At 36.4% G+C, this 27089-nt stretch overlaps 1 protein-coding gene across 1 annotated transcript; it reads left to right on the forward strand.

Moving 5' to 3' along the window:
- The first annotated feature begins 406 nt into the window (after positions 1–406).
- Positions 407–25689, forward strand: LOC121989185 (eukaryotic peptide chain release factor GTP-binding subunit ERF3A-like). Its single transcript, XM_042543069.1, has 17 exons — positions 407–718; positions 1677–1730; positions 2038–2139; positions 3888–3999; positions 15930–15975; positions 16225–16296; positions 17448–17510; positions 17595–17749; positions 17822–17886; positions 22144–22294; positions 23001–23106; positions 23193–23328; positions 24503–24567; positions 24668–24853; positions 24924–24996; positions 25072–25149; positions 25330–25689. Exons 1-16 carry the CDS (start codon positions 559–561, stop codon positions 25134–25136), a joined length of 1611 nt encoding a protein of 536 aa, XP_042399003.1. The 5' UTR covers positions 407–558; the 3' UTR covers positions 25137–25149; positions 25330–25689.
- The last annotated feature ends 1400 nt before the right edge of the window (positions 25690–27089 follow it).

Genomic DNA, 27089 nt, shown 5'->3' on the forward strand with positions numbered 1-27089 from the left:
TCTCTCCAGTTTTAGTGATTTGGTAGAGACAATGGACATGTGCCAATGCACCTTTATAGTGCTTCTGACAGTGCTAAAACGACATGGCAATCCATGCATGGCGTTAGTTAAAGAAACACACGCAAATAGCATTCGTTAGTTAAAGAAACACACACAAAGATACTCAGTGCATCATCTGTACTTGATAGTCACTCCCGGGTGTAGTCGGACGGCTTCAATTTTTTTTTTGCCACCAGATGTGAAATATAATTTATTTTGATTTTTTTTGCCAGCATTTAACAAATTTTTATGTGAAAATTGGAGTATAAATAAATGATTTAATGTATACTGTATTTTTTTTTCCATAAACACGTGCTCTACTCTACTGTTTACAGTTACTATTATTTATTATATCGAAACGATCTTCGTTTTTTTTCGGTGCCAACTCTTAAGCGTTCCTTTGTTTATTATCCTACTCCAGTGCCGCCGTTTTCACGTTTTCAGTCCCTTCTCCAGCGCCCCTGTTAGCAAGAGCCCTAGGGGTCGAGGCGGCGCTGACGGAGAAGTTACCTTGAAGGGATGGAGCACGAATTGCCGGCGGAGGCCCTTCCGCACCCGCCTTCCGTAGTCGAAGACGGTGCTACCGACGATTGGAGCAAGGAGGACGATGATCCTATGGCGGAGGACCACCCTCAGCCTTCAGCTGCCGTCACTGACCTGGTGGATCCTCATCTCGAAGGTACCTTCTTTTGCTCTATATGCTAAATCCCAAGTCCTACTTCAAGTTCGTCAGTAAAGTGGATCTGACACGGCTTCCAGACGATGATTTGGTTTCTCGCTTATTGTTGCCAATAAAAAAAATCTGAAATATGTTGTGATACAGGAATTAATTATTTTGCATATAGAGATGGGCCTTTTTATAACATTGTCCCCGCAACAGGGTGTTGAAATCCACGCAGGAAGTTTGTTTTTATTTAGTTCCTAATTGATGCAATTATTATAAACCATGGAGATGAAGATTACGGGAAATAAGATGAAAAGAGTAAAGAAATAAGAGGATTGAGACAAAACTAGTTTGAGAATTCTTGCATGTTATGAGGGAAATGTTTAAGCATAATTGGTAGTGGTTACACTTACCCCTCAAGTCCCATTGTGGAACTAAATTGAGGTGTCACAATTTAATTTGAATACTTGTGCATGTAGAGCATTTAAGAGTCTGTGGTTCATAGGCTATCGTTTGTTTTAATTTTAGTTAATGAAATCTATCTGCTGTAGTAGTAATTGCAAATAGATTGAGTTCGCTGAAAATCTATCTGGTGTAATTTGATGTTCCAGTCTGATGTAAACGGACTTTAGAATGATATAGAGTGATTGCTTGTGCATGCTTTCTGTAATATGGATTGAGTCAGTTTTTGATTGGGATCTAATCTTCATTGTAAATATACAAGAAATGATTCAGATTTTCTTTTCTTTCATCCACTTTTCACGTTGCAGAGTATATGACATTTTTTTTTTTACTTTTGAGTCTTTGGTACGTTCATGCTCTTACGCCATGCAAATAAACATTCTATGAATTAAGCAAGACAACTTCTATAATCTTTTCAAATTATTTATCTCAATAATTATTGTTTTCACTTAACATTCATTCCCTTTGCCCCTTGTGCATTTTCTGATGTCAGATATTTTTCTTTTTGTAGATACAAAAGCAGATATTCAGTCTGGCCTTCAGTCATTACAGCTGGAAACAGGAGGTAATGTATTTTGTGATCCATCTGAGTCTTATCGCATAGAACTTAATCTGCATAATAGACGAACTACAAAGAAGATCACAAATTTATCAATGAAAATTATTTCTCTTGTATAAGTTCATTGTCATAGTGATGTATAGTGAAGGTGAATTTTGGTTCAGATTAACTTGACCCTTACTTTTTAGAAACAAATTTCTCTTCTGCTTTACTCAATCAACTTTTAGTCTTAGCTTCATTACACCTCGACAATGGAACCATTTTACTGTACTCTTTATTTTAACTCCCATGCTTGTTTTTTCCTGAATGACAGTTAAAGATAAGAAGGCAATTACAGATGAGAATGCTGAAGGACTTGATGACAAAGAAGAAAACAAGAAGAGACACTTTAATGTTGTCTTCATTGGTCATGTTGGTACGTCAACATAGATTGTATTAATCCTCTTTTCTGTTGAGTCTAAGATACATTAAAATTATCATGATTCTTTTGATTAGATCTGTGTTTTATTTATGCAAATAAATTTTCTCCAGAAAACTACATTTGCTTATGCTAAAACTATCTTTACTGTGTTTGAGAAAATTTAAACTTATCTTACATGTTCAATTTTTTGATTTGCCATTAGGTACTTTTTTTTGACTAATTAGTTTTAGATGCCATATCACAAACCTTATTGAGATTCATTTGTTTACAGCATTTTTTGGATTGGATGCTTTCAAGTTTTATTGCTACACTAGTTATTAAGTTAACCTATACAATCAAAACTCGGAAAATGCTCTCCTGAAATCTATCAAAGTGAAACAAGATAGTATTTACCATTATCAGGGACTTGAGAAGAAATAGCATTAATGTAAATGGATTTGTTCGAAAAAAGATAGAATATTATGATTGTTTTACATGTGAAATTTCATTTGATGTTATGTATTGCTATATTCTATAAGATACTCTATATACCTCTTACATTTGAATTATAATATTTTGTTCTGCTCCAACTCATCTAATTGAGTGTAAGTTGTCTTGAGACTTATTTTTCTAAAACAACTGTCATAAAAAGTTGGAGCATGCGAACATCTGAAGCTAAAGATAATCATATATAAGCATGCATGAATCAATACTCAAATTGAACAGAGACAATTCAGATGAATAAATCAAGCTCAAAAGGAAACCATGATGTATTCAAGGTCAAATATTTAAAGTTCTGCTTGTAGCACAACCCTCCTTCCTTTGATATTCTTCCTTGCTACCAACGTCTCGAAGGCCACAAGATTGAACTCCTCTCCTTGCCATAACCTTCTGTTTGCCACTACCTCTCGCCCTCACTCTAGTACTCACTTGCACTCTCATGTCTTCACATCCCTCAAAACCTTCATAAGTGGATATTTCTAGTAAGCGACCTTTTAACCGTAGTCAACCTCCAATTCGTTGGTTCTACCAAAACTCAAACCCAAACCTAACTCAATCTCTCATGTGGATCATAATTTGTTGATTATCATAATTACACCACTCGAATTCCTCATCTAGATTCCTCAAATTTAAGTGGGCTCTCTCGCCAAATCTAAATCAAATAATGAATAATTAAAATTAGGAATTTCTCTAATTAAAATTAGGAATTTCTCTTTTACCAATTAATTTCATGTCACAATTAAGTCTGAAATAATTTTTTCTAACAAATTAATCTAATAAATAATAATTCAAAAATATAATAAAATCTAGAAACAGAAACAAATTTATTGGTCTCCACATTGGCAAATTCTATTTGAGTTGTGTCATTACCTATTTTCCTTTTGCTTTTCTGAGGTGGGAATAAATGCTGAATCTTTGTAAATGAATTGTTTGTTAACTGACCATAAGAAAGATAAGCACCCGGATAATTGGTTTGTGGATCTGGAGTGTTGACCTGGAAACTTTGTTTTCTTAGATTTGACTTGGAATGATTAATAGGAAGATTTTTCTTACATTATGTTTTGGTCCATTTTATTTTTTGACGGCTCTATTTGACTTGACCTATAATTATATTTTCTATTTCCCTTGAGGTGGGAACTGATGCAGAATTTTCAATCTTTGTAAAAAGAATTGATATATTTTAATTCACATCTCTGATTTGATAAGCACGCTAATTATTTATGTTGTCCCCCACCCCTCAAATTCTTTATCCATGCATTCAGATGCTGGTAAGTCAACAGCTGGTGGTCAAATACTTTTACTTAGTGGTCAAGTTGACGACCGAACAATTCAGAAGTATGAAAAGGAGGCCAAAGATAAAAGTCGAGAGAGTTGGTATGTGAATGATTCTTCAAAATCATCTTTTGCTACTCATTTTTCAGATACTGTTATATAAATACAATAGAAGAATTACTGCAGTGGAATGATATATATTAATCATGTCTATCTATCATTTGGTTAGGTAATGCTCTAAGTTTCATCTTGTAGTTTCTTCAAGTTCTATGAAATTGTTTTGATATTGTACTGCTACTTTGGCAGTAGTTTCAAATCAGTTTTCCAATACTTACAAATAACTTACTCTTACTCACCAAGAGCCAGGCCTAGTTGGTGTCGGGCACTCCATTATAGTCTATTTGGCATATATCATTGAGTCAGTGCCTAACTGAATTAAATCTACATTTAGTTGGTCTTGATTGGTTGCTTTAGTTGAAAATTTTAAATAGCGCATGTGGGCATTGGTTGGGCCATTGGATTCAATCTAGATGTGTTTGTTTACATAATCAATTTTTTTTAACTCTAATTATACAATAATTATGTGTGAGAACTCAATCAATGTCAATAATCAACTAAAAATAGGTTACCCATACCACATTATGAATGGTAAAATGCAAAAAAGGTCTGAGTTTCCAAGGCAAATATACATTGCTTATTATACAAAAAATTTCTAAAGTGAAAAATTTATGTGCATTTTTTGTCTTCTTTATGGATCCCCATGATGAGATGTCTTATTATCTTTCAAAAGTGTGCAATTAGAATACATATAATTCTTATTCAGGTGTGACATCGTTGGGGACTATCAAACAAACATTTGTTTGAACATTTCGTCTTTCGTAGTTAAAGGATCCTTTCTTATTCGAATTATTGATTCTTTTTATTTGCTATTCACTGAAACAAATTAGATTATCCTCCTTCATATTTTACTAATTCTTGCAAATTTAGTAATTTACAATCAGTCTTGTTAGGATGAATTATTATAGGGTCTATAAAAGAGATCCCTGTTGTTGTTTCATTGTTAAATTTAATACAGTATTTGGGTTTCCACAGTCTCCTTCTCTATTGTGAGATTGTCTACATATGTATGCAAACACCTGTGATATATGTGAATTATGTTTTGTTTAACCCAATAAACATGCAAGATCTATCTTACTTGTTGAAGATTAGAGAAACATCGGACTGGAAATTTGCATGTAACCCATATAACCTTTTATCTAAATGCATATTTTGCCTGACTGCATAATGACTGATTGGGCTAGATGTAAAATCAGCCATGTCCTTTTTAGTAGCTGTTCAGCAAGATAATTGCTAATATGGTTTTACTGTGTACCTCAAAGATCATGACTTGATACAAACTTCCCTGTTTGTTGCTTAATGCACTATCTGATGTGCACTGTACTATAGATTTGATATGCCTTTTAGCTTTCCTGGTGGATAGCCATTATCCTGTTTATTCTGCTGATAGAAGTTTTTAATGATCTTGAACTGAAGCTTTGATAACCATATCTAATGTGCTACGTCTTTATTTCTCTTAATTCAATTTTCTGGTCGCTAGTGCTTTTATAAAATCTTTACTGATAAGGTTATCTGGGACTTCATTAAAATTTTATTTATTTTATCCTTTCTGTACATAATCTTCATTTATAAATTTATTTTATTATACTATTAATTTGAAACTCTGCCCATGATGACCTAGTCATGACTAGTCCCAAGTCAGGAAAAAGGAGGAGGGTTACGTTAGGTTGCTAGCCGGCGTTAAACTATGACAAATGTTCAATAAATTGATCCATTAAATTCTATTAGTTTGATTGACTAAGTGGATTTATAATGCATATCTAATTGCATCTTTTCTAATTTGTTTTGACCGAGAAGATTTTATTCAAACATTAAAAGTGTTTTCAATTATAGCATAAGATACATGTAGTTTACCCCTAATTGTTCAACTCATGACTTTTTGTTGTTGCATATTCTATTTGATTTTATCAATAAAATTCATATAGCTAATTCCAATAGTTGTGACTCATGCATTTGTTGTTGTTGTATATCCTATTTGATTTCATTTTGCTGTGGTCAGAAGTATGCTTTTGTTTCTGTTCTGTCTAGAGCACAATCATATGTTTAGTTTATGGAATGGAATTGACCAGGAATAAAGTAGATACTGTTGGAAATGGAATTAGTGTATGAATATATATTTCTTAATTTGGCTTATGGAATGGATTCTGTTGGGTTTTTCGGGCCGCGAAAATCGCTTTTCGCGTCGCGGAAACCCCGAATCACCCAAAGCCGTAGATCCGTGCAAGGAAAATTTCCGGAAAACACGAGTACGAGTTTTAATACTTTGATCTACAGTAGATCTATAAAGAAAACATTTTACCTTCGATGCGTGCCCTCGCAAAATCCCGCTTGTCCAAGGTACGTGTCGGATCTCCAAAGTATCAAGATAGATACTTCTCTAGTGATATCCACACGAACAAGAAGTACTCTCTAGCACTCAAGGATGGAGAAGAAAGACCCCAAGTGTGCTAGCACTCTCTCTAGGGCTCTCGAATGGGAATGGAAGAAGAAAGGAAAGCAAAGAAGAGAATACAATACACTCCTCTAAAAATATTACCTTTCTTCTTGGATTAACTCACTCACCCACCTTCTTCCACCATCAAAGTCACGGCAACAACTAGCCAAGAGAGGGAAGAAGCAAGGAAGAAGAAGATACAATTACCACACATCAATACACACTAAATGAAAAAACATTCATTCTTTAGTGTGGCCGGCCACACACATAACTCCCTCATTTAATGTGGCCGGCCACATTAAATGGCTAGGGAGGTGTTGTAACCTCCATGAGGTGGCATGTGATGTGGCAAGGATGAGTCATCCTTATGATGTGGCAATACATCAAGTCAAACTTGATGTTTCAACTTCTACTTGGTCAAGTCAAACTTGACCAATTGTCTTCCTTGTTGAGTTAAATCCAACCTTTGATTCAAGTCAATTTCAATTTAATGAATCTCAATTCATTAATATAAATTGACTCAATGAATCAAATTTAAATTAGACTCATTCAACAATTGAATCTAATTGAGTCTAACTCAATAAGTCTAATTTGAATCCAATCTTTGGTGCATCATATGAACCTAATCCAATTAGCTCATCATATGAACCTAATCTCCATCCACTTGTTCTTTGTGTGTGACCCAATAGGTTCTTGTAACGTTGGCAATGCACCTAAACCCATTTAGGAGCATAAGTAATGAGCGGTACCTAGCAACACATCATTACTACCCAAGTAACAAGAATGTTGAGATTCAACATCACCTTGTGACTACTAATTGTGACTCCTCACAATTTATGATATTGTCCTTCTATCCTAGACATCTAGATTGATCAATGTGAGGCATAGACCGTGTCATCCTCTAATCAATCTAAATCTTGAACTCCAAGTAGACTCACTCAATCAAATGAGCTCAATATCTCATATTGACTCATTTGGGCATGGCCATGCACTTCGTGGTCTCACTCTATCAAGAATATTGATGTCGCTCCCGTCATATGGGAGGATAGATCCCATCTACATCACTCACATCCCTCTGCGTAATTTGTTACATACCTAGTAATCGCCTTTATAGTCCACATAGTTGACGTTTGACGAAACCAAAGCACATAACTCCTTATGTAGGGATCCATGGTGACTTCAGTCAAAGGACTAATAGTCATACTAATAGCATGAGAAAGTATATGACACCCATATAACGATCCACGATACTTTCTCGTGGTGGGTCATTCAGTATACATGCATACCCACGTGTCACCGATATCTCTATATCCACGACTTGTGAGATCAGTCATCGACTACACGCTAGTCTTATTGTATTAACATTGTCCCTGAATATTAATACCCGACTAGGAATGATTTAGAGTAGTGTTCCTATATCATCTCACCATCGATTCAACAATCGATTGATATAGGTAAGAACCTTCTACTCAAGGGCGTTACTATACTTATTTTATCCGCACTAATACAAATAAGCATAATAACCAAAACCAAATGCCTTAATATATATACAAGAATATGATATCATGAGTCCATACAATCATCAAATGATTGGCTCTAGGGCTCTAACTAACAATCTCCCACTAGCTCTACAATCAAGATAGGCTCTAAGGCCTAAAGACCTGAGTGTGACCATCATGCTTCCTCCGTGCCAAAGCCTTGGTCAAGGGATCTGCGATGTTAGCCTCTGAGGGTACTGTGAATCTTCACATCTCCTCTATCGATAATCTCTCGAATGGATGGGCGCCGTAGTATGTGCTTGGTCCATTGGTGTGAGCGAGGTTCCTTTCTGTGTTATAGCTCCATTGTTGTCACAATAGAGGTCATCGATGCTAGAACCACCCCAGTTCGATGATGAACTTGCGGATCCAATCGACTCCTTTGCTCTGATGCAGAATATACTCGACCTCTGTTGTAGAATCAGCTACTGTGTCCTGCTTGAACTCTTCCAGCTTACAGACCACCATTTAAGCAAAACACGAACCCCGATTGCGATCGATAATCATCCCGATCGGTCTGGCATCACTGTAACCCTTTACAGCTAGCTCATCATCGCTATCAAGAAATATTCTTTAGTCCTTCTTAAGTACTTAAGAATATTCTTGACTGCTATCTAGTGACTTTCACCTGGATCTGACTGGTATCTGCTCGTCATACTCAAAGCATACGAAACATCAGGTCGAGTACATAGCATGGCGTACATGATAGATCCTATGGTTGAGGCATAAGGGATCTGATCCATGCGGTCTCTCTCCTCTCTAGAAGAGGGACCTTGAGTCTTCGAAAGACTCACGCCATGTGACATCGGCAAAAACCCCTTCTTGGAGTTCTGCATGGCAAACCGATGGAGTACCTTGTCAATGTATGTACTCTGACTTAGGCCAAGCAATCTCTTAGATCTATCTCTATAGATCTGTATCCCTAGAATGCGGGATGCCTCACCTAAGTTCTTCATTGAGAAGCAACTCCCTAGCCAGGTCTTGACAGACTGAAGCATAGGGATGCCCTTCCCAATGAGTAGTATGTCATCCACATATAATATGAGGAAAACAACTATATCCCCTACAACCTTCTTGTAGACACAAGGCTCATCTTCGTTCTTGATGAAACCAAACTGTTTGATTGCATCATCGAATCGAAGATTCCAGCTCCGAGAAGCATGCTTTAGTCCATAAATGGACCTATGCACTGCATACTCTGCTAGTATCTGTCGATCTACAAAACCCTCGGTTGTGTCATGTACACATCCTCGAGCAGGTTTCCATTCGAAACGCGGTTTCGACATCCATCTGCCATATCTCATAGTCACGGTAGGTTGCAATAGCAAGCATGATCCGAATGGACTTAAACATCGCTACTGGAGAAAAGGTTTCATCATAGTCAATACCATGAATCTGTTTGAAACCTTTAGCTACCAAGCGACCCTTATAGATAAGTCCATCCATGTCAGTCTTTCTAGACCCACTTGCACCCAATGGGTTTTACCCCTTCAGGTGGATCAACCAAAGTCCATACTTGGTTGGTGTACATGGATTCCATCTCGGATCTCATGGCTTCTAGCCATTTCTGAATCGATCTCATCACAGCTTCCTGATGGGTGGTAGGCTCATCCTCTATGAGCACAATCATCATGGTCGACAAGAGAAATGAGTATCTCTCGGCTGACGACGAACCTATCGATCTGCGAAGAGGTATGTCTACTGAACGGTTGTTGTTCCTCAACTCCTTGTGGAACAACATCATCCACAACACTTTGTGGTTCGGTTCAATTTCCATCGAGGCATCATTATTGTTCGCATCTTGAACTTCTTCAAGATCGAGCGCGCTCTCATTCTAGAAACAAAGTCCCTTCTAGAAAGACCCCAGTCTTTGCAACTACTGACTGGGAATGTAGAAGTAATATCCTTAGTTTCCTTGGGATATCCAGTGAAATAGCACTGTCGGATTTGAGTCTAATTTGTCGAGACTTGACGTCGATCGTAAGCCTCACAACCCCAAATCCTCACGAAAGACACTCGGTCTCTCGATCCATATCCTATATGGTGTCTTTATCACGACCTTGGATGGAACTCGGTTGAGAATGAAAGCTGTCGTGTACCCATAGATATGTCGAAGATCCGTGTGACTCATCATAGATCGTATCATATCTAATAAGGTACGATTCCTCCTTTCGGATACACCATTCCACTGTGGTGTTCCAGGAGGAGTGAGTTGGGATAGAATCCCACACTCGGCTAAATAGTCACAAAACTCGTGGCTTAGTATTCACCACCTCGATCCGATCAAGTATTTTAATACTCTTCCAGGCTGGTTCTGATTTCATTCTTGAATTCTTTGAACTTTTCAAAGGATTCGGACTTATGTGTCATCAAGTACACATAACCATATCTACTGAAGTCATCAGTGATGAAGTACCTATAACCGCCTCTAGCAATGACATTGAAAGGGCCACATACATCACTATGTATGAGTCCTAACAAATCGATCGCTCTCTCGTTGTGCCCACTAAAGGAGTCTTAGTCATCTTGCCTCGTAGGCATGACTCGCATATCTCATATGATTGAAAATCAAATGAGTCCAGAACCATCCTTATGGAGTGGGATAGCGCTTGTCATTTATATGACCTAAGCGACAGGCCAGAGATAGGTGTGGTTCATATCGTTCGATTTGAACCTCTTGGTACTAATGTTATAGATAGAGCTCTCAAGGTCAGAATATAGAGTCCGTTCATGAGAGGTGCACTACAATTATCGTTTAAATAAAATGAACAACATTTGTTCTTTATTATAAATGAGAATCCTTTCTTGTCCAAACAACCGATATAATGTTCTTAGTTAATGCAGCACATAACAACAATCGCCTAACTCTAGTATAAGCCCGGAGGGCAGAGATAGAAAATAACAGCAACAACAGCAAACCGTGCTCCATTGCCTACTCGTAGGTCTATCTCGCCCTTTGTCGATGCTCTGCTATTTCTCGGTGCTTGTACATTAGTACAAATGTGCGAATCCAGTATCTAATACCCACGACGAAGAAATAGAGGTTGACTTCTATAACATTTACAAGTAGAAATCTTATTTCTCTTCTTGTTAAGATCTTCCGGTATCCTGTGAAGTCTCTCGTGACTCGCTTGTCCTTGATATAGTTGGCGAAGATGTTCAACCATATAAGCACACATCAACTCATGTTGCTTCTGAAGCTCAGAGTTCATGGTTGCGAGCATTAGACAGGACACATCTAATGCGTCGTCTTGATGCTTCTTGTAAGCATCCCGGTCAGCTCGCGTGGCAGTGACAGGAGGAGCCTCCGGAATGGGCTGCTCCAGAACGTACACTATTCTCAGGTTCCTGTACCAGTCCAGGAAATTTGCTCCGTTGAGCTTGTCCTTCTTAAGGACAGAACGCAGGGAGAAAGAGTTCGTATTCGACGTCATGGTTATCTACAACAGAAAAATTTGCAGAAATAAATATCATATTCTTAAAATCATTTAATTAGGCCTTTAATTAAATGATGCTCCCACTGAATTCTATAATTCTTGTGGGACAAGATCCACATCAAACTAATCCTTGAGTTAGCTTTGGCTAATACGCCAAAGGCTTAGCATGATCGGTAGGTAACGATTACCAATTACATCTCTATGCAACTCTTGTTTATAGAATCAATATCCGCATTTATATTAAAACTCGAGTTAGCTTTGGCTAATACGCTCGAGAGTTAATATAGATGTGATTTTGACCTATCTTTTCCAACCGTTGGAATAATGCCTATAGTTGACTCGATCCAACCGAGTAACTAGGAATACTCAATCTAATTGAGTTTGTATTCACCCATGCGTTGATAGGCGGGACCAAGATTGTCCCTCCGTACCCTACCAAGATAATATGTATTGCTCTGCTTTAGCAGATTCAACAATACATGTGATCGAGGTAGTGATAGGTATCACGGCACGGTTAGGCATTTAGAGTTGGTTCGATCGAGATCTAATCTAATCGAAAAAGGATGCATCTTGTGCACGACTTAGATCTAATCTAATCGCAAGGGTGCATCATGTGCACGATCTAATCTAATCGTAAGGCACTAATTAATTAATTACTTATTAAACATGCATCATATACATAAGCAATTAACTAATTAATATATATTTGTGATTTAGTCATGGCCCTACTACGATCTTCTCAAGCCAATGAGAAGATCGAATGGTCAACCTAGGGTCAACAGCTTCTCCAAGCTCCTCCCTTTGACCACCTTGTGTTGCTCGTGCCCGCCTCGGAACTCCGTCTCGTGTGGACCCTCCACCGCTCCAATTTGTACATTACAATTTGAAACTCGAGTTACATTCGAGTCTAAATCTAATTTACAACAAGAATATAAGAGAAAGGCACGACGCGCAGGTCGCGGAAAAATAAAACATACAACACGCAAACACATAACGGCACGCAGGCCGTATTATGAATTACAACACAATCCAATCATATTGGGTTTTTGGGCCATGACTATCACAAAATTAATATATAATTCAAAATTATATATTTTCATAATTTTCTATAATTTTAAAAATAATTTTTACAATTTTTACGAGTAAAATTTCCCGGCGGTCCCGTTTAGCGGTTTCGGGCGCAATCGCGGAACGGATCCCCTTGCGGGGCCAGGGGCAGCGCCCCTACCCGCGATCTAACCATCACGAGGGTTCCTTTGCGATCCAACAACGCCTAAACCCGCTGTCCCAAAACGATTTGGGCCGAGACATTGCCGTTTCGGAAAAATCTTCCCGGCGGGTTCGTTTTTAGCGATTTCGGGTGCAATCGCGGAGCAAATCCCCTTGCGGGGTTAGGGCAGTACCCCTACCCACGATCTAACCATCGTGAGTTGCTCCTTTGCGATCTAATGACACCCAAGCCCGCTGTCCCAAACGGATTTGGGGCAAAACGAAGCCGTTTTGGAAAAATCTTTCCAGTAGCCGAAGCCTACAAGTGCCGAGACACTTGTGCTTCGCTTCTACGGAAAAATTACCCATAAAAACTATAAAAATCATAATTTTACAGAAAATTACAGAAACTTTAGTTTTCATAAAACCAAAAATTAAACTTGTACAAGCCTTGCACGTGGCTCTGATACCTTGGGTTTTTCGGGCCGCGAAAACCCCGAATCACCCAAAGCCGTAGATCCGTGCAAGGAAAATTTCCGGAAAACACGAGTACGAGTTTTAATACTTTGATCTACAGTAGATCTACAAAGAAAACATTTTACCTTCGATGCGTGCCCTCGCAAAATCCCGCTTGTCCAAGGTACGTGTCGGATCTCCAAAGTATCAAGATAGATACTTCTCTAGTGATATCCACACGAACAAGGAGTACTCTCTAGCACTCAAGGATGGAGAAGAAAGACCCCAAGTGTGCTAGCACTCAAAGATGGAGAAGAAAGACCCCAAGTGTGCTAGCACTCTCTCTAGGGCTCTCGAATGGGAATGGAAGAAGAAAGGAAAGCAAAGAAGAGAATACAATACACTCCTCTAAAAATATTACCTTTCTTCTTGGACTTCTTGGATTAACTCACTCACCCACCTTCTTCCACCATCAAAGTCACGGCAACAACTAGCCAAGAGAGGGAAGAAGCAAGGAAGAAGAAGATACAATTACCACACATCAATACACACTAAATGAAAAAACATTCACTCTTTAGTGTGGCCGGCCACACACATAACTCCCTCATTTAATGTGGCCGGCCACATTAAATGGCTAGGGAGGTGTTGTAACCTCCATGAGGTGGCATGTGATGTGGCAAGGATGAGTCATCCTTATGATGTGGCAATACATCAAGTCAAACTTGATGTTTCAACTTCTACTTGGTCAAGTCAAACTTGACCAATTGTCTTCCTTATTGAGTTAAATCCAACCTTTGATTTAAGTCAATTTCAATTTAATGAATCTCAATCCATTAATATAAATTGACTCAATGAATCAAATTTAAATTAGACTCATTCAACAATTGAATCTAATTGAGTCTAACTCAATAAGTCTAATTTGAATCTAATCTTTGGTGCATCATATGAACCTAATCCAATTGGTTCATCATATGAACCTAATCTCCATCCACTTGTTCTTTGTGTGTGACCCAATAGGTTCTTGTAACGTTGACAATGTTTCTAAACTCCTTTAGAAACATAAGCAATGAGCGGCATCTAGCAATACATCATTGTTACCCAAGTTACAAGAAATGTCGAGATCCAACATCACCTTGTGACTACTAATTGTGACTCCTCACAATATATGACATTGTCCTTTTATCCTAGACATCTAGATTGATCAATATGAGGCATAGACCGTGTCATCCTCTAATCAATCTAAATCTTGAACTCCAAGTAGACTCACTCGATCAAATGAGCTCAACATCTAATGTTGAGCTCATTTGGGCATGGCCATGCACTTCGTGGTCTAACTCTATCAAGAATATTGATGTCGCTCCCGTCATATGGGAGGGATAGATCCCATCTACATCACTCACATCCCTCTGCATAATTTGTTATATACCCAGTAATCGCCTTTATAGTCCACCCTGTTACGGGTGACGTTTGACGAAATCAAAGTACATAACTCCTTATGTAGGGATCCATGGTGACTTCAGGTCAAAGGACTAATAGTCATTCTAATAGCCACATGAGAAAGTATATGACACCCATATAACGATCCATGATACTTTCTCATGGCGGGTCATTCAGTATACATTCTCTAATGCATACCCATGTGTCAGCCTGATATCTCTATATCCATGACTTGTGAGATCAAGTCATCGAGCTGACCTACATGCTAGCCTTATTGTATTAACATTGTCCCTGAATGTTAATACTCGACTAGGAATGATTTAGAGTAGTGTTCCCTATATCATCTCACTATCGATTCAACCAATCGATTGATATAGGTAAGAACCTTCTACTCAAGGACGTTACTATACTTATTTTATCTGGCACTAATACAAATAAGCATAATAACCAAAAACCAAATGCCTTAATATATATACAAGAATATGATATACATGAGTCCATACAATCATCAAATGATTGGCTCTAGGGCTCTAACTAACAGATTGGGGGTTCTGTAAGAAGTAGTCAAGGAAGAATTTCCACAAGACCAGACCTTCTAGAACATTGGAATAATTATTGGGATTGATTAAAGGAATAACTAAGAAGAATTAAGAAGGAATAGCAATTCTATCAAAACTAGTATTTTGAGATTCATTTTTTTAACCCAACTGAGGATTTACGATTATGTTAGAATTCATGAAGTACGTAACATGACCAAGCATGCTGTTAGTCTTCTTGAGAGGACATTGAAAATTTTCTTGGGTAATTTATGTTTTGTAGTCTTAACTAAACCTTCTTGCACCTTTAAGATTATTTGATTCAATGAATGTATACCTTATTGACCTTTTAATTCACTATGAAATTGCTACCTAATAACCATGCTGTTAAGGTCTCTTGAAAGGAAATTGAAAATCGTGTTTGGTAATTTATGCTTTGCAGTCTTAACTAAACCTTCTTGCACATTTGAGATTGTTGATTCTATGTATGTATAACTTATTGGCCTTTTAATGCAAGAACCCTAGCACATTCATATTAGTTTTTTACATTTTTTTCTGTTATGATATGTAGTTAGACTGCATTAGACTGATGCACGGCTTCATGTGAGTTCAATTGATGGTGAACACACCATATTGATTCTAAGAGTGGGAGACAGAATAATGATTTGTCATTGTCAATTGGACCCAGGTCGTATGAAGCTTGTAGCTCAATATATTATCATCTTTTATCTTTGTAAAATTTTAGTTTATTCACTTTTTCCATTCATTTATATGAATTTCGTAGACAATTCTCATCTTCTACCTGACACTAATTGAACAAATTCATATCATATATTACAAGATATTAATTGAATGCTTTGTGTTCTAGGTACATGGCTTATATTATGGACACCAATGAGGAGGAGCGTGTTAAGGTCTGTTTCTATATTGTTATGACACTTTCTCATAGTATTACATCTTTCCGATTATGCTTAAGCATTTGTTTTTGTGATTCAAGTTTACTTGTCTTTTATTCACTGAGCAGTTTTTGAAATGGGAAATTGTGTGCATTTGATGTTGGCAATGAACCACAAGAAGTTGCTTGTTGCTGATAACTTTCTATGCCAAATGACTAGTCTGATTTCGAAACATTTTCTTTGTTCATCTGTTATTGTGTTTTATAGGGAATAACTGTCGAGGTTGGTAGAGCGCATTTTGAAACAGAGAATACAAGGTTTACAATTTTGGATGCACCGGTAACTTAAAGTTCACTTCTTTCCTTGTATAAGTTCTTGACATTAATTGATATTTAGCAACTAGTTTCATATGTGCATGTTTGGTGGCTCAACTTTTTTATGTTCTATAATTCTATTGTTTTGACTCTTCAATATTGGATTAGATTGGGATGAACAGAGCTTCTGAGCTATAGATTTCTTATGTGAACTGTTAATAACCTTTTTCTCAAAATAAATTATGCATGTAATTTCATCAATGCTGACCCATCTAGTGGGATAAGGCTTGGTTATTGTTATTGATAATTTCATCAATAGAGCATTGCCATGCCAAAGTTTTGAACAACAGTTAAATCGCAGTAATGCAAATTTTAGATTGAAGGCTTTAATTATTTTATGTTTCACCTATCTTGATTCTTTTTATCGTCAAAGAATACTGGGCTAAAAATTTGTGCAGTAAGTGGCTATGCGCATTAGATGGTGTTCAAGAGTGCACACTAGTTTATTTGGCAAAGTTATGCCACAACCACCAGATTGCACTCAACTGTAAACTTAATTACTTCATGTTGGATTCTTTAGAGCTTTATTGGCTACTATTGTTTTCCTTCTACGAGGATGTATAGAGATTTTGCATAATTTTGTCATTCACTATATCCTATAGACACATGCATATATATATCTCAATGAAAAGGATCAATAATAAAAAATGGATGATGTCTTTCTTAATACAAACCAAGAGGAAAAATGAAAGTAAATCATGATCCATTAAGCCTTAAAAATCAACAGTTTGAACTTTGAAGTTCTGTATGAACTTGTAGGATGAAACTTAAATTGAAAATCATCCTGCAGCTCTGATCCTAATTTCTAAGTGTATTTCTGTAGGAATTTTTGGCTGATAAATGAGACATTGTATCTATTTTGATATATAATAGCTCCATTGTTCTTCTAACAAGAACTTTGGTTGTTCTTTAAAACAGAGGCCTAACTGTTTTTTCTGTCATGGTCTGTCGCCAATGTTTTTTGATCCTTTTTAAGTTTCAATGCTAAATCTTTTATTATTCATTGGCTCTAATTTTTAGCACTTCATAAGATCCTCAGGAGCTGTATATTTTCCTCAGCTTAAATTACTGCTTATTGCCAAGTCTATAAGCAATATTTATTTTCCTTCCATGCAGGGCCATAAAAGTTATGTTCCTAACATGATAAGTGGTGCATCTCAAGCAGATGTTGGCGTTTTGGTACCTCTTCCCGTCAACCAAGTTCGTCTAAGATATGATATATTCCACTATTCAATAATCACATTGTATTCTGCTTGGTGATAGGTAATATCTGCTCGGAAAGGTGAATTTGAAACTGGGTATGAGAAAGGAGGACAAACTCGTGAGCACGTCCAGCTTGCAAAGACATTAGGTGTTTCTAAATTGGTTGTCGTTGTCAACAAAATGGATGATCCAACTGTGAAATGGTCCAAAGAAAGGTTCAGAGTTCTTTTTTTAATAGAAATCTAACCACTTTGCCAGGTTCATGATTTAGTTTCTTTGTTATTTAGGTTTCATGAAATAGAGTCCAAGATGGTGCCTTTTCTCAAATCCTCTGGTTACAATGTAAAGAAAGGTAAACAAGCTTAATTTTTAATTTCCACATGTTTTTTTTTAAATATGTTTTTTTTTTCAAGATTGTTGACAGGAATATTATTCTCTCTGTTGATCCTTCATAGATTCTTTTCTTCCTTTATTTCTATGTAACGAAATCTTTTCAGAAAGGTTTAAAATCTGGGATTGGTAATTTGGTAGAAATATTGATATCAAGATTCAAAGTATCTATTTTGGTATGATTCCTCTTGGACTAGTTCATAGAGAACTATTTTGGTATGATTCCTCTTGGACTAGTTCATAGAGAATAGCTGAGCTGATCTAGTGCAGAAGAGGAAGATTAAGAAATAGAAAAGGAGTGGAGGGAGCGGAAGAAGAGGAAGAAAACAAGGATGGCGTATATGATTGGAGGAAGCAGTTGAATTAAGGGGATTGAGGTTAATGGGTATAGGATAATGGATTTTCTTATTAGGTTCAATGGGTGGATGAGCAGAAGAAGAGGAGGTGGATATTCTTACCACATGCAATTGAGGCTGCCTCCTATTGTTCCCCAGCTTTGTCCGTTTTCCTGCCTTTTCAATGCCAAGCCAAACTTTTCCAGTATAGTACTAGTTCTTGATTGTCCACTTTTAACTTAGTTCACCCGTTTTAATTCCATTCCTAGTCTACGTGTGTTCAAGAATATTTGAGCATCACAGAGCAAATTTTAATCCAACTGATACCTATAATTGGTTAGGAGAATTAACATCAGCACAAAAATTAGTTTTTCTCCTTAAAAAAAACAAAGATTATAAATAAAATTCCTAAACGCACCTGCTGATGCATCCTCCAGTATGCTCGGATCCTTTTCTTAAACGGACTCAACTGGTGACCTTAAAAGAAATGCTAGAGATTTTTTTTTTTGGTGTGGTTCTGTTCATGCAGCTCATATTCACACAGCACTATTCATCAAACATTTCCGAAATGAAGCATTTCCTGATCATTCAAGTAGCAAGAAGGTATTTAAAAAGACATAATAAGAATTTTTATTAAAGATCTAAAACTTTTTTTTTTTTTTTCAAATATCAAGCTTTACTTAAATGTCTAACGGAACTAACTAAAGAAAGAAATCTGGCTAACAAAGAACTCGAATCAACTCCTTTCTCTTGTTAATTCCCGGAACATTATTTTGAAATATACATAAACTAAAAAGGGCCTCAGTTATGCACTGCCTGGTACGAGCCTACTCATCCATCAAGTCTCTCGTCTTTTTATTCCCGTCTTTTCGTTACCTACACCATATGAATTTAGTGAGTCTAAAGACCCAACAAATTCAAACTAATATAACGAGTAATATATATACATCCATATGCATTTCAAAATATTTTTATGAAAAACTTACCTTAATCATTTAACCTTAAACCGGTGAACATAAACATGAACTTCAACATTACATCACTCTTAAGTCCTTTTAGGCGAGTTTAGATCATTGAATGTGGCACCTTTATCTCAACCTTTGATTGTTTGGCCAAACTTTTTCGTAGTACTGGGTTTGGTAGTGGTCATCGGTATCTTCTAAGCAGGATTCAACAACCCCTCTTTTTCACCTCTGTGTTAATAAGGATTTTGATATCCTCTAAGTCAAACTCCTATTCACTTCTGAGTTTAATACGGATTCCGGTATCCTCTAAGCCGGACTCCTTACCCGTCAATTTTTCACATACGAATTGCCTCGCTAATCAAAAACCTTTACCTTTCGTGCATCAAACATAAAACAAATAATTTCATTTCTTTTTTCATAAGAAAATTAAAAGCTGCCCGAAGTTTCCGAGATTGCCTTATCGACCTCGTTCCTCCAAGGCCATCAAATCATTTCCATTCACTTCTAGGCATGCCCATAAGGATCCAACTACATCTCATAATTCCAATTACAAGAAACAAAAAGGACAAAATCCAGCACCTCATAACTCCAATTACAAGAAACACGAAGGAAAAATCCAATACTTGATAATCCCAATTACAAGAAACAAGAAGGAAAATCCAGCACCTCATAACTCCAATTACAAGAAACGAAAAGGAAAAATCTAGCACCTCATAACTCCCATTTCCAGTAACACGAAATAAAAAAATCCAGCACCTCATAATTCCAATTATAAGAAATGAAAAGGAAAAATCTAGCACCTCATAACTCCCATTTCCAGAAACACGAAGGAAAAATCCAACACCTCATAATCCCAATTACAAGAAACAAGAAGGAAGATCTAGCACCTCATAACTCCAATTACAAAGAAACAAAAAGGATCATTAAACTTTGCCATAACATCGCAAAACTAAAAAAAAAGAACGTCATCAATAATTCATATTCATAACACTTAAAACGCATATTATGACCCATATAGTGCAGAAAATAAAGTTTGAGACCTTACCTTAGCGTTTTAATGGGCGACAACCTGAGCAAAGTCTAGGGGACTGACGGGAGATGATCGAGAAAGCTTTTCTTCCAAAATTCCTTAACCTATACACAAAATTTTCGAGATGGAATTGCAGAGGGATGGCGACTAAGAAACCCTAGGCTGGGAGATGATCCCTTTTTTTTTTTTTCCCCGAAACCCTCGTGAAGCCAAGCTAGGGTTATATGGTTGTCATTGATTAATTTAAGGCCATTAACTTAATAATTAAAATATTAATTACCCAGGCCCGATAGCATATAATTACCAATACCTATTTAATGAGATTGAAACTCTAGTTTTTTTTTTTTAAATTAAAATGAATTTCTGAAAATTTAAAAGAAATGCTTAAAATAAGAAACCTAAATTACTTTATCCGCATTATTATTTTAAATAATTTATTTCATGCAAGTAATATATATATATATATATATATATATATATATGTTCACGCCCGTTCGGCGAGTGACTCTAGGCTACTCAGAGTGAATCCAGGCTTCCGGACCACTCCCGGGCACCCCGAGTGGTCGAAATTCACTCGGGCCGCACGGGAGTAGTCCGGGCACTCGGATTCACTCTGAGTCGCCCATGCGTCACTCACCGAATGGGTGTGCAGGGTATATATATATATATATTTGACACTACATATTCGAAGGACAGAAGTAAATTTATATTAATAATTACAATGCTAGTTTGTATTTGATTGCTTATTTATACACTCATTTGTCCTATGGAGATCATCAGATCCTGATTTAGTTATGGCGTCCTTATCTGGTTCGTGAAAAGTGTACCCGTTGTATTCATGCCATTGATTGGAAGAGAGTTGTTTGTATGGGGGATTAAATTATTTCTGTTTAGGACTACATTTTTTAACTTGCTTGGCATGTACTTTAGAGGTATATTATTTTCTAGTTATATTTTTTATCTTTTGCTCACAAACATATCATTCTTTTATATATTTCACTGGAAATTGTTCTAGGCAGGAGTTATATTTGGGTTTAGCGAATGCTTGTTTGTATTTAATTATGATAGAGTTGCTTGACTTCTCTCTATTTGAAATGGGAAACTTGAGATATGTGCAAAAAATATTCATCACAGCCAGCTCAATCAACCTGCTGACTTGTGTGCGGTGATTCCTTATTCAATGGGGTCAGAACCTGTTGTGCAAGTTGGTCTTTCCTCGGCTCTATATAGTTTCGCTGCGAGCTCAGCTCAAATCTTCTAAAGCTAGCAAAGAACTTATGAGAAAGCATATATTCTTTGCTCTACCTATCTTTCTGCTTGAGGTAGAGCGGATCTGACTTGCTATCTATTCAGCCCGGCTCTGTATTCATTCAAGGTTTATCAAATATCAATCAAATGGTGAGTATAAGAAGTGAGTCTATTGCCAACACGGTGATAGAAGCATTGGCTTGATATGAATTGCCTGACCTTTCTCAGTTTGAAATGGGGAGCTTATAATATGTGCAAAAAAAAAATACTCATCCTAGCTATAAACACAAATTAAATTGTTGATTTGAATCCAATGCCAACATGGTGGTAGTGGCACTGGGTTTATGCTAAGCATCCATGGTTGAAAATCTTAGCTTGGACTGTTGTGCAAATTAATGTGTATAATTGCCCTATGTGAAAACGAAGGGAAGACTTATCTAGTCTATCGTGGTTTTAGTTTTGTTGTACCCTAATTTTAGAATTACTGATACCATCTGAAATACTCGTATGGTAGAACACGGTGGTCTGACATAGTAGTTGTTGCGATTTGTTTTATTTTTGATATTCCTCCACCAGATGTTACTATAGCCTTTTAACATAAGCTTCTTCCTTTTCCTGATGGACTCATGGACCTATTCCAGATGTTCAGTTTCTTCCTATCTCTGCTTTGTTTGGTGCAAACATGAAAACCAGAATGGAGAAAAGCATTTGTGATTGGTGGTCTGGACCTTGCCTCTTTGAAGTACTTGATTCCATTGAAGTTCCTCCACGCGATCCTAATGGTCCTGTTAGGTATGATGCTACTTTATTTTCACCTCTTACATTTAACTATTTCTATTCAATATCTAATAAAGTAGATTGCACATTTCCTGGAATCAAGTGAAGCTTGGGCCTGCTCCCATCCTACCAACAAATAGATTTACATGCCAATTATTAAGTGTTTTCATCAAATACTGAATGATACACCTCAGTATGCTACCCTGATATATTGGTATGTGCTCTGTTCATTGGGACTCATTTAAGAGACTTAAGTGATTAGTTAATTCAAGTTTTTGTATTCTCAACATTTAGCTTGATAAATTATTCAGATCCAAGCAATTGTCCACAGTCAAAATTGGGAATCTGAATTGCTTTGATTGTTCATATATTCCTGAGATATATGTACTATTGAAATTACCTTTCTTTCTAATTAGTTATAGTATGGAGAATACTCGGAAGAGTATGTGTATGGTTCTAGTAAATTATTTAAGTTGTAGGATGTAACAAGTCTAGGATCTTGGTTGATGAACTGTTGGCAGAATCTATCTAATGGTGAAAATGTCAATTTTACAACCTTTATTAGGTTGCAACATCAGCCTTCTCTCTTTAGATGTCTTCCACTTTCTCTTTATATGGCTCCAAAAGATTTTACTGTCTTCTGCATACCCAGTTCCATGTCGTTTTTTCCCCTTAGAAAATCTGGTTTCTTTTTTCATTTGTGCAAATATTGTATATACAGAATGCCAATTATTGACAAGTACAAAGACATGGGAACTGTAGTGATGGGGAAAATTGAGTCAGGAAGCATCAGTGAAGGAGACAATTTATTAGTAATGCCAAATAAAGTATGCATGTTCTTTTTGGCAATCTGCTTTAGTTTCTAAAATTACTTACACTGAATTGATACCATGATCTGGTTGATCTTCTACAGGCTAGTGTTAAAGTACTTTCTATAATCTGTGATGAAAATAAAGTCAGAAGAGCTGGGCCTGGTGAGAATGTCAGAGTGAAATTGGCAGGTGTTGAAGAAGAGGATATTTTAGCTGGTTTTGTTCTTTCAAGTGTTGGTATGTAATTTTATTTGTTGGAAAATTATCTTTCGCCATTTGTTATTAAAATTTAATTGCGTGCTTGGTGTCCTAAATCAGTGATACCAGTAATGAAAAATACAAAGATTGGATTTTGAAGGTGTCAAAGCTTGCATTATTGCACATAGAAATTCTCATGGTGTATATGCCTTGAAGAATATGCATCCATTTTGACTTTCCTATTTTTCTCCTTTCATTTGTATATAGGAAAAGATTAGTTAATTGTTAAACTGAAGGACACAAAAACCTCTGGTCAGATTGTTTAACTGACCCAACATAAATTTATTCGATCTGCTAGGAGAAAAAAAATCAACAAATTATGCATGAAGCAAAACAAGTCTAAAAGTTGGAGCTAGAACCTCAATTAAAATCACTAACTCCCTCATTGCCATGGCAAAGTTGTAATGTTGTTGTGTAATTGTATTGATTAGGGTTTAATATGACTATTTGCTATTGTTTTCTTCAAAATTATGGCTTAATATAACTATACTGTAGTTTCAGTGTTTTCAAATTAATGTAGATGCATAAAGAATCAAGGTAACACATAGAAGCCCCCATCTAGGACTGCAAGGGTAGAGATAACTTTAGCTTAAGCAAACAAGTCAAGACTTATGCTTAATGTTTAATGGTTTATTATACAAGTTTTCTTTATCATTCTAATAATAATTTATGGAAAGGTTGGGCTTCCTCTCTTATGAGTTGCAGAGAAGCAATCCAAATTCTAGTGACCTGGAATTACGAAGGAACAATTATATGGGTCATATAATCTCCTCTAAAAGTCATTGGTGGGATATGGTCTTGATAGTCAATATGAAAATTGTTGGGAAATATAGGGCCTTTTCTGTTATTTTTATTCCTATGTATAATTTCTGTTATGTTGAAAACCCTCTACTTCTGATGTCTTTTGTTGACTTCTAAGTCTATTCTTATATTGGTTCTGAAAAGAAACAGAGACTATATTAGTATTAACTTGCAACTTAATTTGCTTTGGGCAAGCCGTTATTGAGGAAACCAATATTAAGAATGAGAGATTGCATATTTTCAATTGCGTCATGTTATCATTTATTTTTGCTTTAGACAGATTCTCTTGGTCATCGAACCCAGTGTTTTTTTTCTGACACAAGTGATGATGACAAACTATTTATTCTTGCAGCAAAACCTATAGGTGCTGTCTCTGAATTTAATGCTCAGTTGCAGATTCTTGAATTGCTTGACAATGTAAGTTTTCTTCCACGTTATTATTAATTATTTTTGATAGTGATAACAAATGACACTAGTTCTCAGATATATTTCCTCAAACGTTCTATTACTATTTCAGGCAATTTTTACTGCTGGATACAAGGCAGTTTTGCACATTCATTCAATTGTTGAGGAGTGTGAGGTTGTAGAACTTCTCGAGGAAATTGATACAAAGAAAAAAAAAGATGCAGATCCTAGAAAGAAGAAGGCCAAGAGGAAGCCACTTTTTGTTAAGAATGGTGCTGTTGTTGTCTGCCGCATTCAGGTCTTTCTATCACTCAAATTTTGAGGGGATGATTGTGCATGTTTTGGATATTAACTTCATGTGCTTCTAGGTAACCAACTTAATATGTATTGAAAGCTTTTCTGATTTTGCTCAACTTGGGAGGTTCACGCTTCGTACTGAAGGTAACATCCAGAATTTCACTATATATATAAGATCCTTCAGTATAAGAAAATTAAATTAATAGTCCAATTTCACAGGAAAAACAGTAGCAGTTGGGAAAGTAGTTGCCCTTCCACCAGCAGGAAGCCCAGCATTTGCATAGTTGTTAATAACCAGTAACTCGTCCTTTTCCCCTGTGCCCTCTGTTCATTCATTTGGAATCTTTTTTGCTATACAACGAGTAGTTTATTTATTAAGTTATCTTTTCACCTGTGCCTTTTGTGCTTTCAGTTGGAATCTTTTTTTCTATACAGTACTTCATTCATATTGTTACATCTCATCATATCAAATTTCAGATTGTTACATGGCAAGAAGAGTCGGAGGCAGTTTAGTTTCACAAGAAAGGAGTTTGCTCCTTACCAATAGAGTAGAGACCAAACACCACTTTCAATTCATGAACAAAGTGACTACATCCTGAGTGACAGCAGATGAAATAAGAGTTCCAAATTATCGTAAACAGTCTGTGTATGCAGCAGATGAACCAAGGGTTATCAGGTCTTCTGGAAGACATGACATTCATGTCCATGGAGCATTCCTTTTTTCTTTTTGTTATTTTACATCAACATTTGTTCTGCTGCATTGTAGTTATTGATGAAATAGTTTCATGTAACTAAACTTTGTCCAGGATAATGGAAGTATAACTGAATATTTGATTCTTTTTCGGCCTATTTGTTTTTGAGATGTTTGCATTCGAAACTTGTGAAATGCATTGGTGTTATTTTCTCCATCCAAGGAATTTTCACTCACTGGAAAATGTGAAAGCATCCAGAGGGTTGGTTGGCCAAATTTGGTTAAGCAAGTCTACCTCATTAACCTTTAATTCGTAAGTACTAAATGCTGCTATCATCCTTTATGCATATCTTTTCATCTCACCAAGTGATATACCCTGCAAATTTATTTTCTGTTCTAACCGGTCATGCCATCTTGTATTGTTAGTTGTTAAAGGATTATGGCTTGCTGATACTTTCATTAATATATGTGTATCCATGTTTCATTATTTTCAATCTTATTCTATGCTAAATATACTGCTTGATCTTGGCTTTGAGGTTCAAAGAGCATGGGAGGACCTCTGTGTGCTGCATTGATAAATTGGTACTTCATGAAGCCATCCTAACAGTTTAGATGGTCCTGTTAATAATTTAGTGTGCCCAAGTTTCATATCGAGTTTTCTATGACTTTTGCTAACCTGATTATACATTTCCTTGAGGTGGAGAAGCAGATTGAGATGTACAGTCAGCTAGGTGAATTTAAGATGCTCATTTTTGCAAATTCAATCTCAAAAGGGTTGCCCAAATGTTTTTGTTCTTCTGATTGGAGATGTGAGAGCTAACATTGTAGCCGGTTTCATTTATCCTCTAGCAGGAACAATGAGTACAGTGCCTGGTCTTCCAACTAGACCTTACTTTTATGAGATGGACATTGATGAAAGTCCTTGGGCTTATAAAAGGTTCTTGAGTTGAAAATTTACTGAGTTTTGCAAAGTACTATTTCTAATTTCAGAATTAGAATTTCGTGAGAGTTGATTCACGATGATAATGTTCTATTTGTGATTAAGAACTTCTTCAATGTATGTTTAAATAATTTTTTTTTAAAAAAATTGAAAAACGTAGGTATATATATATATATATAAATATTATATATAATTTTTATTGTATCTTTTTCTATCAGTTTGGGCTCCTCCCTAAAATGTTATCGACCTTCAAACTTCTAAGATTCAACGCCCTGAGAGATAATATAAGTTAAGGCTTGAGCTAGTTTACCGACATGATTCTTTCAACGCTCAAGTCAATCATCCCAATGCTTAAGTCAATTATCGATAAGAGAGGAAGAAGTAGGAGAGAAGAAAAAGAAAAGGCTTAGTGGAGAAGAATTGTCTTCATTTGTCAAAATAAGAAAATTATCATACCTATGACTTACCTCTTATGGTGCTTATATAGTCATCAGGAAAGTATCTCCATGTTGGATGCGTTGTACTCCCTCACTTCTTCTCGTATGAGTTAGTGAAGGAACCACCATTGATAATCGTTAGCTACTGCTCCATTTATTGATTACCATG

This window comes from Zingiber officinale, chromosome 1B (genome assembly GCF_018446385.1).
Source record: "Zingiber officinale cultivar Zhangliang chromosome 1B, Zo_v1.1, whole genome shotgun sequence".
NCBI classification, from domain to species: Eukaryota; Viridiplantae; Streptophyta; class Magnoliopsida; order Zingiberales; family Zingiberaceae; genus Zingiber; species Zingiber officinale.